The 16,213-nt window shown below is 37.2% G+C and overlaps 1 protein-coding gene across 3 annotated transcripts; it reads right to left on the minus strand.

Annotated features, from left to right (window-relative positions):
* Positions 1-1,479: 1,479 nt before the first annotated feature.
* On the minus strand, positions 1,480-12,824 carry LOC125672235 (uncharacterized). Of its 3 annotated transcripts, none has more exons than XR_008795710.1 (4): positions 12,562-12,726; positions 11,925-12,247; positions 9,193-10,577; positions 1,480-2,126 (listed from the first exon to the last, which is right to left on the minus strand). XR_008795710.1 is itself a non-coding variant. In XM_056139343.1 (3 exons), exons 2-3 carry the CDS (start codon positions 12,167-12,169, stop codon positions 9,248-9,250), a joined length of 1,575 nt encoding a protein of 524 aa, XP_055995318.1. In that variant the 5' UTR covers positions 12,170-12,247; positions 12,562-12,824; the 3' UTR covers positions 7,960-9,247. The 3 variants fall into 3 exon arrangements, 1 of the variants encoding a protein (XP_055995318.1); XR_008795709.1 differs by having other exon boundaries at positions 9,031-10,577; XM_056139343.1 differs by lacking the exon at positions 1,480-2,126 and having other exon boundaries at positions 7,960-10,577; positions 12,562-12,824.
* Between the last annotated feature and the right edge of the window lie 3,389 nt (positions 12,825-16,213).

A 16,213-nucleotide genomic window follows, 5' to 3' on the forward strand; every position in this document is an offset into this window, starting at 1 on the left:
GGGCTATGCCCCATTCAAAGGGGAGATATATGTATAATTAAAAAAATAGGGTGGGGTCATTTAAAAATCTTCTCAAGAACCACTGTGCCAGAAAAGCTTAAATTTACATGAAAGCTTCCTGACATAGTGCAGATTCAAGTTTGTTAAAACCATGCTCCCTGGGTTTAGGTGAGGCCACAACAGGGGATCAAAGCTTTACATGCGAATATATAGGGAACCAAACTTGGCACAAAGTATCCTTGATGAAATCTGTTATCAATATGAAAAGCCAAACCTGTCTACAAGGACGTATGATGATTAATGAATTTGTAGTCAAGTTTGATAATTAAATTTGATAATCAATGAATTTATAGTTGTTAACTTTGAAAGTTTTTTTTTCTTCTGAACCAAGCTGCTTGTATAGTTTTGTTCAAGCTTATATATTGCTATAGGAACTGCTGTCCAAGTGAGTTTTGTGGCCCATGGACCTCTTATTTGTTGAAATTATGACCATTCGCAGAAAACACTGAAATTGTTGAACTGATTTTTTGCCGTTTTTAACGGGTATGTTTAAAAGGAATAAAAGCATAAAAAGTACAGACAAACGAGTAATTAGACAGATATACAGACAGACACGTGGATTGCAATGCAAGCCCTTTGGTATGCTGGGTACTCAGGCACAGGTATTATGTTTAGATTCTGTACATTCTATGCGAGAGCCCTCATGATATAATTAATTCGATCAATTTATGCGCTCAGTAATTAATCTTTTGGGGAGAACAATGCTATCGATAGTATGAGACACCCACAACTGAATCAATGATCTCTTTAAATGAGTTGTTACTCTCTTGAAAATAATTGATGCGCGCATTTATTCCCTATACAGAACCATTGTAAATAAAGATATGTTCAATTGAATTAAAGACATCATCAAATCATTTATACATTTTGCTAGCAACAATTCCACCACAATGTTGCACGCGTCAATTCAATAACAATAATTGAATTGATGCGCCAATGAATTCATTTGCGAATGAATTCAATTATTGCGCGCAATATTTCAATATTTATGCCGTCATCAATTCAATTATTGTCCACAATAATTGAACTGGTGCGCGCATCGCAACAATTATGCGGGCAATCATTTCAATGGTAGGCTCCTTCAGTTGATTGATGAGAACATTTGATACGCGCATCATCTGAATTATTGCGTGCAGTAATTGAATTCATGATATCTTCAAATAATTCACGATACATTCAGATAAATAATGATATCTTTCATTATTTGCGTTTATGTGAATTTGGCGTTCCATCAATTCATTCTTCAAAATCCCCTGTCGTCGAAAGGATGTGGGGATGCTTATATGTTCACATGTGTATATATTGTAGTTTTGATGTCCTTTGATGATTCTTAAATACCCTTTTCTAAAATTGAACTCCGACTTTGACCTCATCTTGACTCCGAGGTCATGATTTGAACAAACTTGAGTCTATACAATATGAGGATGCATGTATTTTTTTATTGGACATTGTTGGTCTTGATAAGATTTAAAAAAGAAAACAAAAAACTTTTTTATCCCTAAATGAAATTGTAGCCAACCCCAATTTACAAATTTTGAAGTTCTTGATAAACTTGAATATACTGCATAAGGATGATAGCATATCAATTTGGTGTATTGCATACTGTTATTGCCCAATAGAAGACATGGAGTATGTACATGAGATCTATACATAATATCCACACTTCTGATGCCCGTGAAGCTTACGACTGGTCGCGTGCTGAGAAACAGCTCCCTGGAGAAATAAGTATCCGGGAAAAACTTTTTTTGTATAATAAAAATTCTGAATGAAAGTTCTCTTGGGTATGAGTTTTCCAGAAGTCCAACTGTCAGTTTCGTATCCGGTTGTTAAAGCGAACGCAATGCCCTCTGGCGTATTAATGAGACATATAAAGTTCAAAGTGCAATAGGAATAACAAGCATTCTGATAGTAATGCATGCCAATACATAGTCCCCTACCGGTGGCAAAAATTACCGGACCGCAACAATATTCGTAGTTCATTATGTAGGTTATGGTAAAGGGGAAAACTGGGGAACCAGGATAGGAATGGCTGGAGATCAACTTCTATTCAGGTACAAAGATTAGACCTGGAAAAAAGACAAAATTATATTTAGATTTAGGTCTTTAACCATGTCATAAAACTGTGAAAGGTGATCATGAATAATATAGCTACATTGTTATATTTATTTCTTATAACTTATTCGGTTTTTGTCACATACAAATCAATATATACAGTGCGGCCAACGCGGATCCCGTATTAGACCACGCTCCCCTCGCGGTGTGTTAATACCTTCCCGCGTTATCCCGCCGAGGGATTTCATGGCGGGAAGAGTTACACCCCCGCGGTATGAAGTGCAGTTGCACTTCATCTCAAGAACCATCGGACAAGGAAAGTATAAATTTACATGAAACCTTCCTGACAGAGCAGATTCAGGTGTGTTAAAATCATGGCCCCGGGGGTAGGATGGGGCCATAATGGGGGATCAAAGTTTTACATGTGAATATATAAGTAAAACATTTTTAAAAAATTTTCTCAAGAACCACTGGGTTAGGAAAGTACAAGTTTAAATGAAAGGTTCCTGACATAGTCCAGATTCAAGTTTATCAAAATCATGGCCCCAGGGGGTAGGATGGAGCCACAATAGGGGATCAAAGTTTTACATAAGAATATTTAGGGAAAATCACTTAAAACCTTCTGAAGAATCACAGGGCCAGAAAAGTTTACATTGACATAAATGCTTCCTGACATATTGCAGATTCAATTTGCTAAAATCATGACCCCTGAGGGTAGGGTGGGACCACAATTGGGAATTAAAGCTTTACATGGGAATATATAGGGAACATCTTTAAAAATCCTCTTCTCTAGAACCAGTGGGTCAGAAAATTTCAAATTTAAATGAAAGATTCCTGACAAAGTGTAGATTGAAGTTTGTTCAAATCATGGTCCCCAGGAGAAGGTTAGAGCCACAAGGGGGGATCAATGTGTTATTTACTGACACATAGAGACAATCTTTAAAAATATCTCTTGAATTATTTAAGTCAGGGCTGTCATGTCTTGTCTAAAGATTCTTTATGGGAAGACATTATTTTTTCATGAAGTTTGACATTGGAATTGGCCCTACTAAATCTCTGACCTATTTGATATCTCGTGAACTATTTAAGGTTGGTAGATCTTTCATATTTTGTATATAGATATCTTATGGCAAGACCCTTTATTTTATACTATGACCTTTGACCTTGTAATTTGACCTGCTTGAAAAAGAATTGTAGCCTGTTAAATATCTTCAGAACTATTCGAGGTAGGATTTTCATATTTCGCTGAAAGACTCTCTTTGACAAGACGTTGTGATGCAATTCAACTTGATCTTGTGACCTTGACCCACTTTCTTAAAAATCTGACCTAATCAATATCCCCTGAATTATGTAAGGTAAAACTTCCATATTTTGTGTATACATTCTTTATAGCAAGACCTTGTTATTGTTTGACCTTGACCTGAAAGTTTGACCGACTTTTAATGAAAATCTGACCTATTTAATATCTCCTGAACTATTTAAGACAGAGCTTTTTAAATATATGGTCTTAAGATTTCTTATTGTAAGATATCATACAATGATCTATGATCTTTTGACCTTGGTTTTATCCAGAATAGCAAGATCATGTTAGTCATATTGGTGTTGAGGGATTTCTGTGTTATGTGAATTCATTTTCAGTTAATTCTGTGATCCTTTGGGGTTATGTTGGGGCCACAATAAGGGATCAAAATTTTTCATGAGAATAAAGATTGATAAAATATCCTTTAAAAATCACAACAGCCGAACAACGGAAGGGCCAAGGTGACTCAGGTGAGCGTCTAAAAAATCTTGAATAACTTTTAACTCTTTCATAAAAACTGGTTTGCCAGCTATTTTTCATTAGAACTAAATGAAACTCAGAACAAGCGCGGGAAATCACAATAACATTCATAAAATCATTATCTAATTTTCATTACGGAGAGGTCATTTACGTCACACAAGGAACATTTAATTTGGAGCTTTAAGTGACTTCCTAATAATCAAGTTTTATTTACTATTTATGATATAAACAAATATAACTAATGCACGCAATTATTCAAACATTGTTCTTAAATTCATTTGAATTAAAATACTAGTATCTTTCATTCAATGCATGTGCGCAACAATTCAAACACGCACTATAAAAAAGTGAAAGGTGAAGATCACGAACAGTGATCAATCTCACAACTCCTATAAGCCCTTCTTCTGTGCACTATTATCTTATTGTATTCCGTCATGTCGAATAGTTGACCAAAAACAAAATGCACAGTCGTTCTTAATTTCCACTCAGTATTGTGAGTGTGTTTATAGTGGTAGTTACTATCCAGTGCGACAATCAAAGAGAAAAATTATGAATACATATCGTTTCTAGCTTCTCGTCAAACGCAACAATCGAAAAACAAAATGCACTATATGAATGACAAACAGAAACAAGAGTACTGCAAACGGTACAATATACGCCCGTCAAACAGTAAAATTGAACCTGGAAGCATATTGTGCACTCTGAATTGATACAACACACATTCTGAATGGAAAAACATGAAAGTAGGTCATGGTGCACCAATTAAGTTGAAATGTTTAAAATGTGAACTGATTACGTATTTCTCTGTAATGGAGGTTGTGACTAAATTTCAGAGCAATACCTGTGACCATACCAAAAAAAATCTGGAAAACTGTTTGACCTACTTCTACCCCTAAAGTAATGTAGGCCATAGTGCGCCAATCCAGCTGAAACGCTATCTACACTTGTCTTCCTCAGAGAGGAAGCCTTTGACTAAATATTAGGACAATATCTGTAATGGAAAAAAAAGCCCGGGAAAACTGTTTGGCCAGTTTTTAGCCCAAAAGTAGGTCAAGGATGGACCAATCCAGCTGAAATGCAAATTGAACTTGTATTCCTCCAAGAGGAAATCTGTGACTAAATTTCAGCGCAATATCTGTATTCATGGTGAAAACAAGAGGCCCATGGGCCACATTGCTCACTCGAGTCACCTTGGCCCATATTTAAATATTTTCCCCTATATATTCGCATGTATACTTTGATCCCTATTGTGGCCCCCATGCAACCTACCCCAAGGGCCATGAGTTTTACAAACTTGAGTCTGCACTATGGCAGGAAGCTTTCATGTAAAAGTAAACTTCTTTGGCCCAATGGTTCTTGAGAAGATTTTCTCTATATACTTGTATGTAAAACTTTGATCCCCTATTGTGGCCCCATCCTACCCCCGGGGGCCATGATTTGAACAAACTTGAATCTGCACTATGTAAGAAAGCTTTCATGTAAATATCAGCTTTTCTGGCTCCGTGGTTCTTGAGAAGATTTTTAAAGATTTTCCCTATATATTTGTATGAAAAACTTTGATCCCCCTCGTGGCACCATCCTACCCCCGGGAACCATGATTTTAACAAACTTGAATCTGCATTATATCAGGAAGCTTCCATGTAAATCTCAGCTTTTCTGGCTCAGTGGTTCTTGAGAAGATTTTTTAAAAAATCCTTATACATTTGTATGTAAAACTTTGATCCCCTATTGTGGCCCCATCTGACCCTCGGGGGCCATGATTTTAATAAACTTGAATCTGTACTATGTCAGAAAGCTTTCATGTAAATTTCAGCTTTTCTGGCCCAGTGGTTCTTGAGAAGAAGATTTTTAAATGACCCCACCCTATTTTTGTGATTATCTCCCCTTTGAAAGGGACATATCCCTTCGTTTGAACAAACTTGACAGCCCTTCTCCCAAGGATGCTTTTGGTCAAGTTTGGTTGAAATTGGCCCAGTGGTTCTGGAGAAGAAGTCTAAAATGTAAAAAGTTTACAGACGGACAGAGAGACAGACGGCAGACAACAGGTGATCAGAAAAGTTCACTTGAGCATTCAGCTCAGGTGAACTAAAAATGCTATGTATACATACGCACCTGAAAACAAATAACGTAGTACAGGGAAACTATTCAAATTTTTTAAATTGATAATACAGGGAACGAATTGGAATTATAACAAGAGGCCCATGGGCCACATCGCTCACCTGAGTCACCTTGGCCCATATCTGAAGACTTTCCATATATATTTGCATGTAAAACCTAATAGTCCCTATTATGGCCCAAACTACCCTTTGCAAACTTGAATCTACACTATGTCAGAAAGCTTTCATGTAAATGTCAACTTCTTTGGCTCAATGGTTCTTGAGAAGATTTTTAAAGCTTTTTCCTATATTTGTATGTAAAACTTTGACCCCCCCCCCCCCCCACTTGTGGCCCCATCCTACCCCCCAGGGGCCATGATTTGAACAAACTTGAATCTGCACTATGTCAGAAAGTTTTCATGTAAAAATCAGCTTTTCTAGCTCAATGGTTCTTGAGAAGATTTTTCCTATATATTTGTATATAAAACTTTGATCCCCTATTGTGGCCCCATCCAACCCCCGGGGCTCATGATTTGAAGAAACTTGAATCTGCATTATGTCAGGAAGCTTTCATGTAAATCTCAGCTTTTCTGGCTTAGTGGTTCTTGAGAAGAAGATTTTTAAAGTTTTTCCCTATATATTTGTGTGTAAAACTTTGACCCCCCCTTGGGGCCCCATCTTATCCCTGGGGCCCATGATTTGAACAAACTTGAATCTGCACTATGTCAGAAATTTTTCATGTAAAAATCAGCTTTTCTGGCTCAGTGGTTCTTGAGAAGAAGATTTTTCCTACATATTTGTATGTAAAACTTTGATCCCCTATTGTGGCCCCATCCAACCCCCGGGGCCCATGATTTGAACAAACTTGAATCTGCATTATGTCAGGAAGCTTTCATGTAAATCTCAGCTTTTCTGGCTTAGTGGTTCTTGAGAAGAAGATTTTTAAAGTTTTTCCCTATATACTTGTATGTAAAACTTTGATCCCCCCCTTGTGGCCCCATCCTACCACCGGGGGCCATGATTTGAACAAACTTGAATCTGCAATATGTCAGGAAGCTTTCAGCTCTTCTGACCCAGTGGTTCTTGAGAAAGAAGATTTTTAAATGACCCCACCCTATTTTTGCATTTTTGTGAATATCTCCCCTTTGAAAGGGACATGGCCCTTCATTTGAACAAACTTGAAAGCCCTTCACCCAAGGATGCTTTTGGCCATGTTTGGTTGAAATTGGCCCAGTGGTTCATGAGAAGATGAAAATGTGAAAAGTTTACAGACAGACGGACGCCGGACAAAAGCTCACTTGAACCTTCGGTTCAGGTGAGCTAAAAATGTGGAGAAGCATTCACCAGTGGCGGATTTAGAGGGGGGCGCAGTCGGCACGCCTCCCCCCCCCCTAAAATTTTCAAATTTAAGGTAAATCGCGGTATCTTGTTTCGGAAAATGTACTAAACAATAAAAGAAACAATAATTTCTTCCACTCCAGGAGAAATAAATGACAAAATCTTTTGGTTTCTTGATTACTTTATTGGGATAACTTAATTTTTTTCCAAAAAACCCTTAAAATTTGTCATTTTATTAATTTCACCTTATTAAAATGAAAGAAAATAGTACAAATTACTAAATAGGAGAAATATTTCAAGCCCCATAAAATCTGTAAAATCCAGGAGCTTCCGGGGACTTCGCCCCCTGGACCCCCACCAGGGCTTCGTCCTGGACCCACTGCCTCATAAAGTGGCACCCCCTGTAACTGCAATTGCCCTGGACCCACTGCCTCATAAAGTGGCGCCCCCCGTAACCGCAATTCCTGGATCCGCCCGTTCACAGGTAATATACCCCTGCAGGAGGCAAATGCTGATCTTAATTACTTCCACTACACTGAATTTAAACCGATTTCATTTATCATTACATTATTCAAATTCAAAGAATATAGTCATAGTTGCTCAAATGGGAATGAAGAGAGACAAACATTTATATATATATTTGTAAATCTGTATTTGAATGCATACATTTCTAAAATTCATGCACAATTATTCCTTCAGTAACATGGAACAATTACAATAACTTGTTATAAGTAACAAATGCAGACAGTGTACAATAAATACACATAAACACACCAATCAAAAAATCTAACTTATTATTTCAAAATAATGTAATTAAAGAAGTTAAATTTTCATTCGTTAAAATGCTTCGTGTTGTGCTGGTGTTGTAAATTCACATGTCTTACAGGAAAAGTTTGCACATGACAACATAAGTCAGTTGAACACTTAAATATGACAAAAATTTTGCATATATATTCTGTGTCCATTATCCTCAGCTAGTGGAACTCAACTAAAAATAAATACTAGATGTATGACGATGCTGATACAAAATGAGTGTTATGTAGATTTGGTACATAGAGCTGGTATAGAACTCAGATCTTAAGCATGATACATGTAACATTGTTCAACTTTAGTCTGCTAACACACTATTCAAGTCAAGGGGCTTTTGCATCTACATTCATTGGAGCAAGATCCATTTATTGGTGACATTTAAAAGAGAAAAAAAATTATACTATACCAGTAAAATCTAATATTTCTGTCTAAAAATAAAACGAACCCTTGCCAATATAACTTGCTTGAGTATTTATCTAATTTTTAAAAAGAAGAAATTAACATGTGATGTAGGCATTGCAGCATTATGACATTTTGATATACTTTCATTTTCAAAGAGCAGTATACAAGGAAAAAATAATGATCAAATGGTGAAAGGGCCAATTTTACAGCGTAATGTCCTTTGCTCTTTTGTTGGTATATTATTACAAGAAATTTAATCTATATACATTGCCAAGTTTAAAAATACCAATGCATGTGTACTTAAAAGTAACAGAAATTCACACAATAATATACACACATCCATGTGGTTTTAAATCTAAAAAATCATGCATTTAGAGAGGCTGAATTCTTTTAAGGTTTGATGGTTCCACCATTCAGTGTATACCAGTAAATTCTAAATATATGTACTTACAAAATCTTTTAATATACATTTTTGAAAACAGAGAGCCTCACCCGTGTATGTATTACCGGCAATATCTGGTCATCATGCTGGACATTGTCAGTAGGCTTCTCATATCCATATATACATTGTGAATCCAAATGCTGTTGAAACTGACAAGACTGTCATTCAATCATAGAAAGGATGAGAAAATATGCGACTGGATTATCATTTACCTCAAGCCGCTATTCCAAGCCATCTACACCCAGCAAATAATGAAAATTCAGCATTCTATGACACCGTTTTCTCAAAGACAAATCCAGGAAACTGACCGATCTCTGTGTTCGTTCCATTCAGTCCATTATCATTGGGAATAAAGGTGAAGGTCACATCGCCCTCAGTAACCATGTCCCTCCCTGTTTTGCCATAATAACTTGTGGGGCCCTTCATCACCATTTCAACAGTGTAGACATTGTCTAACACAAAATTCATGGGCGGATCGATTGTCAACAGATGGACCTTTTCTCTGCCATCAGACACTATGTCTCGGTTCGGAATAGCTCTTTTGACTATGCCATCCTCTAGTATTTTAATGTTAACTTTGTAGGTTGCCTGCCTCTGGTGACTTCCATACAAATAGATGCCATGTAATTTGCCCGAGTGACTTGGAATGATTGAAATTGCATCTATGTTATCTCTCAAGTACGCTTTTCCACTCAAGAGGCCTCCAAATCTCCATATCGTTATTCTGCCCATTTCATCTGTGAAATTATTTGGTAGTGGTTGGGCACCAGTTTGCTGTCGAGCTGGTTGAGCTCTGTTGTTGTTGGTATTATTTCCCCTCGGGGGGATCGGAGTTGGGCCTTGGCGACCTATAGCTAACACAGAGGAGCTGGAAGGATCCCTTTCCATCTGTGGCATGGATGACGAATTTAGCAGAGACTGCGAGAGATTTTCTGTGGTCGTGGAATCTGCCGGTAAAGAAGTCGATGGTTCATTGGCAGATCTTCTATCAGACAATGATGCTGATTGGTTTACACCGACAGCTCCTCTAGCAGATGATGATGGACTGTTCGATAATCTAGTTTGTGGCTTACTTACTAACTTCTGAAATATGCAGATTATCATAGTTTGCTCCAAAACATTTCTTTTTGAGACACAATTGTTAAAGTATTCTAAAGACATGTCTTCAAATTTGATGAAATTGACCACCGGTGCCAGCAAGTCTTTCAAGTTAGCATCATTTACTTCTCGGTTTTGTTGCCTACAATGACCTTCTGCCCAAAAAATTGCCAATTCATACTTTTTCTCTTCTGAAATTTTCAACTTATCACTTTTTAAAATGTCAATCAAACAACTTTGGGGCAATTCAAAAATTCCTTCTAACTCTACCAACTCCTCAGCACATCTACAGAAATAGTCTAAAGCATTGATTTTCACATCACTGTTCCCCAGGTCATAAGCCATTTTCAGAACAATGCAAACATTTTCTCTGGAAAGTCCTGCGCTCATTCTCATAAAGCACAGTCCCATCAGGTCATTGATCTTATATTTTCTGGCAGCTTGATACAGTTTCATTGCTGAATGGTTATCAAACTCAACATCATCCGTGTAAATGAACCTAAAATAGAAAGAGTTATATCTTACAAATGTTAAAACTACTCTCAGCATTCCATATATTAAATTAATTCAGCAATTAAAATTTATAATGCTATCTACTTGACCACAATTAACAGACAAGCTCTCTAACATATATTTAAAGTCATGTATGTAATGCTTCAAACACTTTTCTAAAACTTTTTTCACCTCCTTGATATGAAAAGTTCTTGCATGATTTCTGAAATAGATTTAAATTTTATATAGTGGTAATATTATTATCATACATATTGGCCTACTTAGCTCAGTGGTTAGATCATATAACAAGTATTGCAAGGGTCCCTGGTTTGATCTCTTGTTGACCCAAAGAGTTTTCTCCCCTTCTTTGCTACAGTAACTTAGTAATTTTTAATTCAAATATACAACCTTCAATGATGTAAAAACACTATCAGGTCCCACTGGTGGGAGGTGCATGGATTAATAAATTACCCATACACCCACCCGACTGAATATCAAGCATTTTTGATTGCTATTCTCCATTGAACTAAAGGTCAAGTTGCAAGTTGGTACCAATCTAATTAAAATTAGATCCGTTCACTTACAAGGTGTAGCGATATACATGAGCGAATCAAAGGATCTAATCTTAATTAGATTGAGTTGGTACTCCTTCAGACAAACTTAAAAACAAAGTAAGTGTTCAATATTCAAGTAACATACCTGATTCAATATAGTCTACTAGCTTATAAATAAATTTAAAAAATAGGATATTCAGATCTGATAATTTTGTTGTATCAATAAATCAATATTCAAGTGAGTGGATCAGAAGATCTAAGCTATGTAAGATCGAATGACATGAACGCAGAGAATTATAATTATTGTGCATATTACAGGTAGGGAGAAAATACAACAGACCAAACTGGGATTTGAACCCCAGCCCTCTGAACCTCCAGTCAGGTGCTCTACTAACTGGAGTACCTGGCACTGGCAATCAAACCATCTACCTACCACACTCCTCCCTCCTTACATGTCTTCGCATCTTGAACACATCAACCCGGCCAGGATCTTTATCCCCTGACAAGCATTATCACCTGTAAGTACCAGGGGCTGATCTACAGCAGCAAATGTAACAGGGAGAATACGCAATGGACCAGACTACGATTCGAACATGGGGCCCCCTGAATATCTTGCCATGTGCTCTACCAACTGAGCTATCTGACCACGAGTAATCGAAGCCATCATGACAAAGCTGACATCATGACAATAACAAAGCACTTAAATATTTTGTGAACTTGTTGATCGCTGTGTGTTATACTGAAGATGACGTGAATTATCAGCCATGTATATTCCCTAATTTTACTACCTGTAAACTTACATTAACATTTTATGAACTATATCAGACTCAATATCAGGGATGTTGATTTCCACCAACGTCCTCTGTTGTGTCAGTTTGGAGTGGAACACGGCACTGCGACTCATCAGCATGTATCTGTGGGCTTTGATTTTTTCCCTACCCACAGCTAAGGTAACATCGCCTTCCACTTCGTGCTCGAGCATGTACTTGTTACATTGCGTCACAGTCCGCCCTGTACGCCAGTCTGTGTTAGCACGTGCAGCCATTGAGATGGAGTCGAGCTTGATCTATATACCACGCAAACAAGGATTGTTGTCAAGCATACGTGTAGCAGATACAATTACCTAAGAATAAAAATGTGTAAACAGTGCACTCTTTGTTTGAGATAATTAGCAATGTTTCTGTGATTAGAATAACCAGTACAAGTGACATGCTTGGGACAAAATGCAGTCTGCAGACCTAATTAATGGCCTCTGAATACTGCTCCAGACTCTGGACTCTGGATAGGACAACTAGTTCTCAGATTTATACATGTAAACCTATACAATCTAAAGTTAAAAGGGGGAAAAAACAATATTAAGTATATATCTACTTTCGTTTTGAATAGATTGTCATTCATAAATTTCATTACTTTCTCGTCGTTCTTTGATCAACTTACCTAAGAGTTTGTTCTGAAATTCTTGTTTGACTGTTAAGTGGCAAAATCGACAATTCATCAAATAGGCCTACTCCAACATTGACTTTTGTTTCCTAAGTAAGTTAGCCGAGAGCTAAATGCGATGCGCCATTATACCTTATCAGCAGGGTAAGCGGTAAATGTAGTACGGCCGAAACCCGAATGTCGAAAGCCGAAAGTCCCGAATAGCGATTTTTTCGAGTTTTCTCTCTTAATGCTGCATGTAATAACATATAATTTGCAGAGGTTGCTGTTTGTAACCTAGGTACATAAAAACATAAATTTTTTCTGAGAATTCTTCTACAAAAGTACCAAACCAGAGTTTTCACCTGCCAAAAAGCGGTAAATCTAGTACGTTTTATAAATGTCGGAACCCAAATACGGTCGAAGACACTGACCGATTCCCACAGCCCCTTGTAAATACTGGGTTTTAAGTAATCCTATTCATGCAAATTATATTGATTAAGACTACATTTTATGTTTCTATCATTACCTAAACAGCATACGCTTACATGTAAAACGATAGTTGAGGATTCTATCGGTAATTAGTCATGATTACAACATTAACCATTGATTCCGTTGCCCAGCTCTAACCACGCGAAGGTTCCCCATTCACCCATTCATGTTATTTTGAATAAAAATTTAAACTCCGAAAGTAAAGAAATTATACCCCCCTAAAGTAAATAATGTAACCCAAAAAGTGTGCTTTTACAATATTTTGTCATTTTGATTAAGAAAGAAAAGGGAAATATGATAGTACAGTCGTTAATCGTCTTGAAGATGGAATGATAATATTAAAATTTGTCGTTCTTCTTCGATAAATTACATATAAATAATTACATGTACATATGATTACTTTAAATCACACTTCGTATGCATTAGTAGCCTTCACTGCATCAAAATAATAATTGAATTATAAAATTATTCAATTAATTCAATAACGAATATGCTTCAACAACCGAAGTTTAAAAAGAAGCACACTATTTATAGTGTATATATATATCAAAGTGGATTGAAATATTGCAAAAAAGTGCCTGAACTACACATGTATAATTATAAATAATATGTAGGGTGATACAATAAAATGCGCACATAAATGCACCATATATGTAATTGCGATTTATTTAAGTTACCGTAGATATCTAGAACTCAGTCTAATTCAATATTGTCTATAATGCTAAAAACGCGGACTTTCGGTAGATCAAAAGACCGGCGACCGTGTTCGGGTTTCGGCATTTATAAAACGTACTAGATTTACCGCTTTTTGGTATCCGAAAACTCTGGTTCATTATCTTCTTTACAGGATTCCCAGAAAAAGTTATATGATTCTTGTTTAATAGGTCACAAACAGTTATCATAATATGTTTGATGTCATTCTATCAATTATTAAGAGAGAAAACTTGAAAAAATCGCTATCCGGGACTTTCGGCATTCGGGTTTCGGCCGTACTACATTTACCGCTTACCTATGAGCAGATAACTCTGCAAATGGGTGGGCGGTAAATCTAGTACTGCCGACTCCCGACTCCCGACTGTCCCGGATTGCGATGTTTTATAGATTATATTAAAACCGGCTAACAGAATAACTTCATATTTCTTGGGAACAATCTTTATGTGTGTTGGTAAAATGAGTATGCAAACCGAAACCCAGCAAACCCGGGCCGGGTGTACCTTATTTGTATTATTTACTAAAACAAAGGGGACACTATCAACTCTAATAATGATCATGATATAACAATTCTCAGTTGCTTTGAAAACAAATTCTAGTCAGATGCTCTACCTACTAACAGTGGCGGATTTAAGGGGGAGGGCGCAGTCGGCCCCCCTCCCCTTCCCTAAATTTTTTCAAATTTAAGGTAAATCGTGGTGTTTTGTTTAGAAAAATGTAAACGATAAAAGAAGCAATAATTTCGTCCACCCTCGGAGAAATAAATGACGAAATCTTTTGATTCGTTTAATTACCTTTATTGGGAGAACTTAGATCTACATATTTTTCTAAAACCTTTAAAATTTGCGTCATTTTATTAATTTCACCTTATTAAAAATGACAGAAAGTAGTAAAATGACTACTTAGAAGACACATATTTCAAGCCCTTCAAAATCTGTAAAATCCAGGAGCTTCCGCGGGGGTTTCGCCCTCTGGGCCCCCACCAGGGCTTACTTAGCCCAGGACCCACTGATGGTGCCTTGAGGGCGGCCCCCAGACCCCCTGCCTCATAAAGTTGCGCCCCTTAACCGCAATTCCTGGATCCGCCCCTGACTAAGCTATCTGGCCACCGGTGATGGAACCCACCTGGCCGCCACATTCCCCCCTCCTTAAATTTCTTAAGACATCAACCCAGAGTCTTTTTGTCCCTGCAAATCCAGGGGTGGCTAGAAAATGCAACGAACCAGACCGGGATTCGAACCCGGGCCCTCTAAATCTCTAGTTCGGTGCTCTACTAGGTAGAATGTTCTATGATATCCTACGGACCCTGCTTGCGGCGAGGACCTGTCCTGTGACACAGATTATTCTAACTGCCGTAGGTACTCTACCAACTGAGCTATCTGTCCACCGGCGATTGAATCGCTACATACCGGTAGAAGGCCAATCTTTCAAGCTTACAAAAAACGTTAAATGATTTCATAAATCGAAATTAAGATGAGATAGACATAGAAGGCATACATTTTGGAGAAATTACCCCCCACCCTTTAAAAGGGGGGGGGGGGGTGATAGTACATTTAAAAATTAGCTGTAAATCATTCAATTTTCTATCAATATGAATGAATTCGGGAATATTATCTAACATCCTGAATGTGTATTTTAATGATGCCTTGGTGTTTTCGCTACTTTCGGTGTTTTCACGAATTCCACGGCCCGCAATTTTGAATAGTAGATTGTATGAATAAGAACCTAGACATAATGAATCTTTAATGAAGATCAAGCAGATTTGAGAGAGAGAGAGAGAGAGAGAGAGAGAGAGAGAGAGAGAGAGAGAGAGAGAACCCAAAAAACTATAGTATACAATTGATCACATTTTTAGTTTAAAATGCCTACTAGACTAAAGTCTGCATTGTAGAAAGCCTCTAGTAACTATTCATTTCTTGACTAAAGGAATTAGCATTTCGACTCTATAAATAGAATTGCATTATGGCAAAAATGATTTAAAGATTTTCTAAAGGTTAGTCACAGTATATATGTAAGACTCCAAAGTGCGATGGGACTCCAAAGTGCGATGGTCACGCCAAACCCCGATGGTAGGACACGCCAAAGTCACTGGTATTAAACTGATGATAGTAACGATCGTTACTATCATCCCAAGATGGCGGAAGGAAATTCGGGTAAAACCAAGTTTACTTATTATATATTTACTTATTCACTTATTATATCTATTTGCATTTTTTATTTGCGAATGATATGTAGGTAAGAAATATCATACACTGGCCGCGTCAAACCTTTAAGACGTTATAACATAGGTACTGTGGTAATTGCTCATTCGCCAAACGCTTGGCTTGGCTTTTTTAGAAGTGAGAATCACGGTTCTTTTGGATAAGATCTTAAAAACGGATGTACCGTGTTGGCATGTTAAAGAACCTTCACTGATACGGCCCTGGGCGCTAAGCATCGGTCTAAATTTGTGGTACTTCACCTAACG

The sequence above is a fragment of the Ostrea edulis genome, chromosome 1 (assembly GCF_947568905.1).
Source record: "Ostrea edulis chromosome 1, xbOstEdul1.1, whole genome shotgun sequence".
Lineage (NCBI taxonomy): Eukaryota > Metazoa > Mollusca > Bivalvia > Ostreida > Ostreidae > Ostrea > Ostrea edulis.

Coding starts and splice junctions, on each gene's coding strand:
- LOC125672235 (XM_056139343.1), bottom strand. CDS start 12,169: ATGGCTGCACGTGCTAACACAGACTGGCGTACAGGGCGGACTGTGACG. Junction 10,578..11,924: donor ATAGTTCATAAAATGTTAAT/GTAAGTTTACAG, acceptor TTTCTATTTTAG/GTTCATTTACACGGATGATG.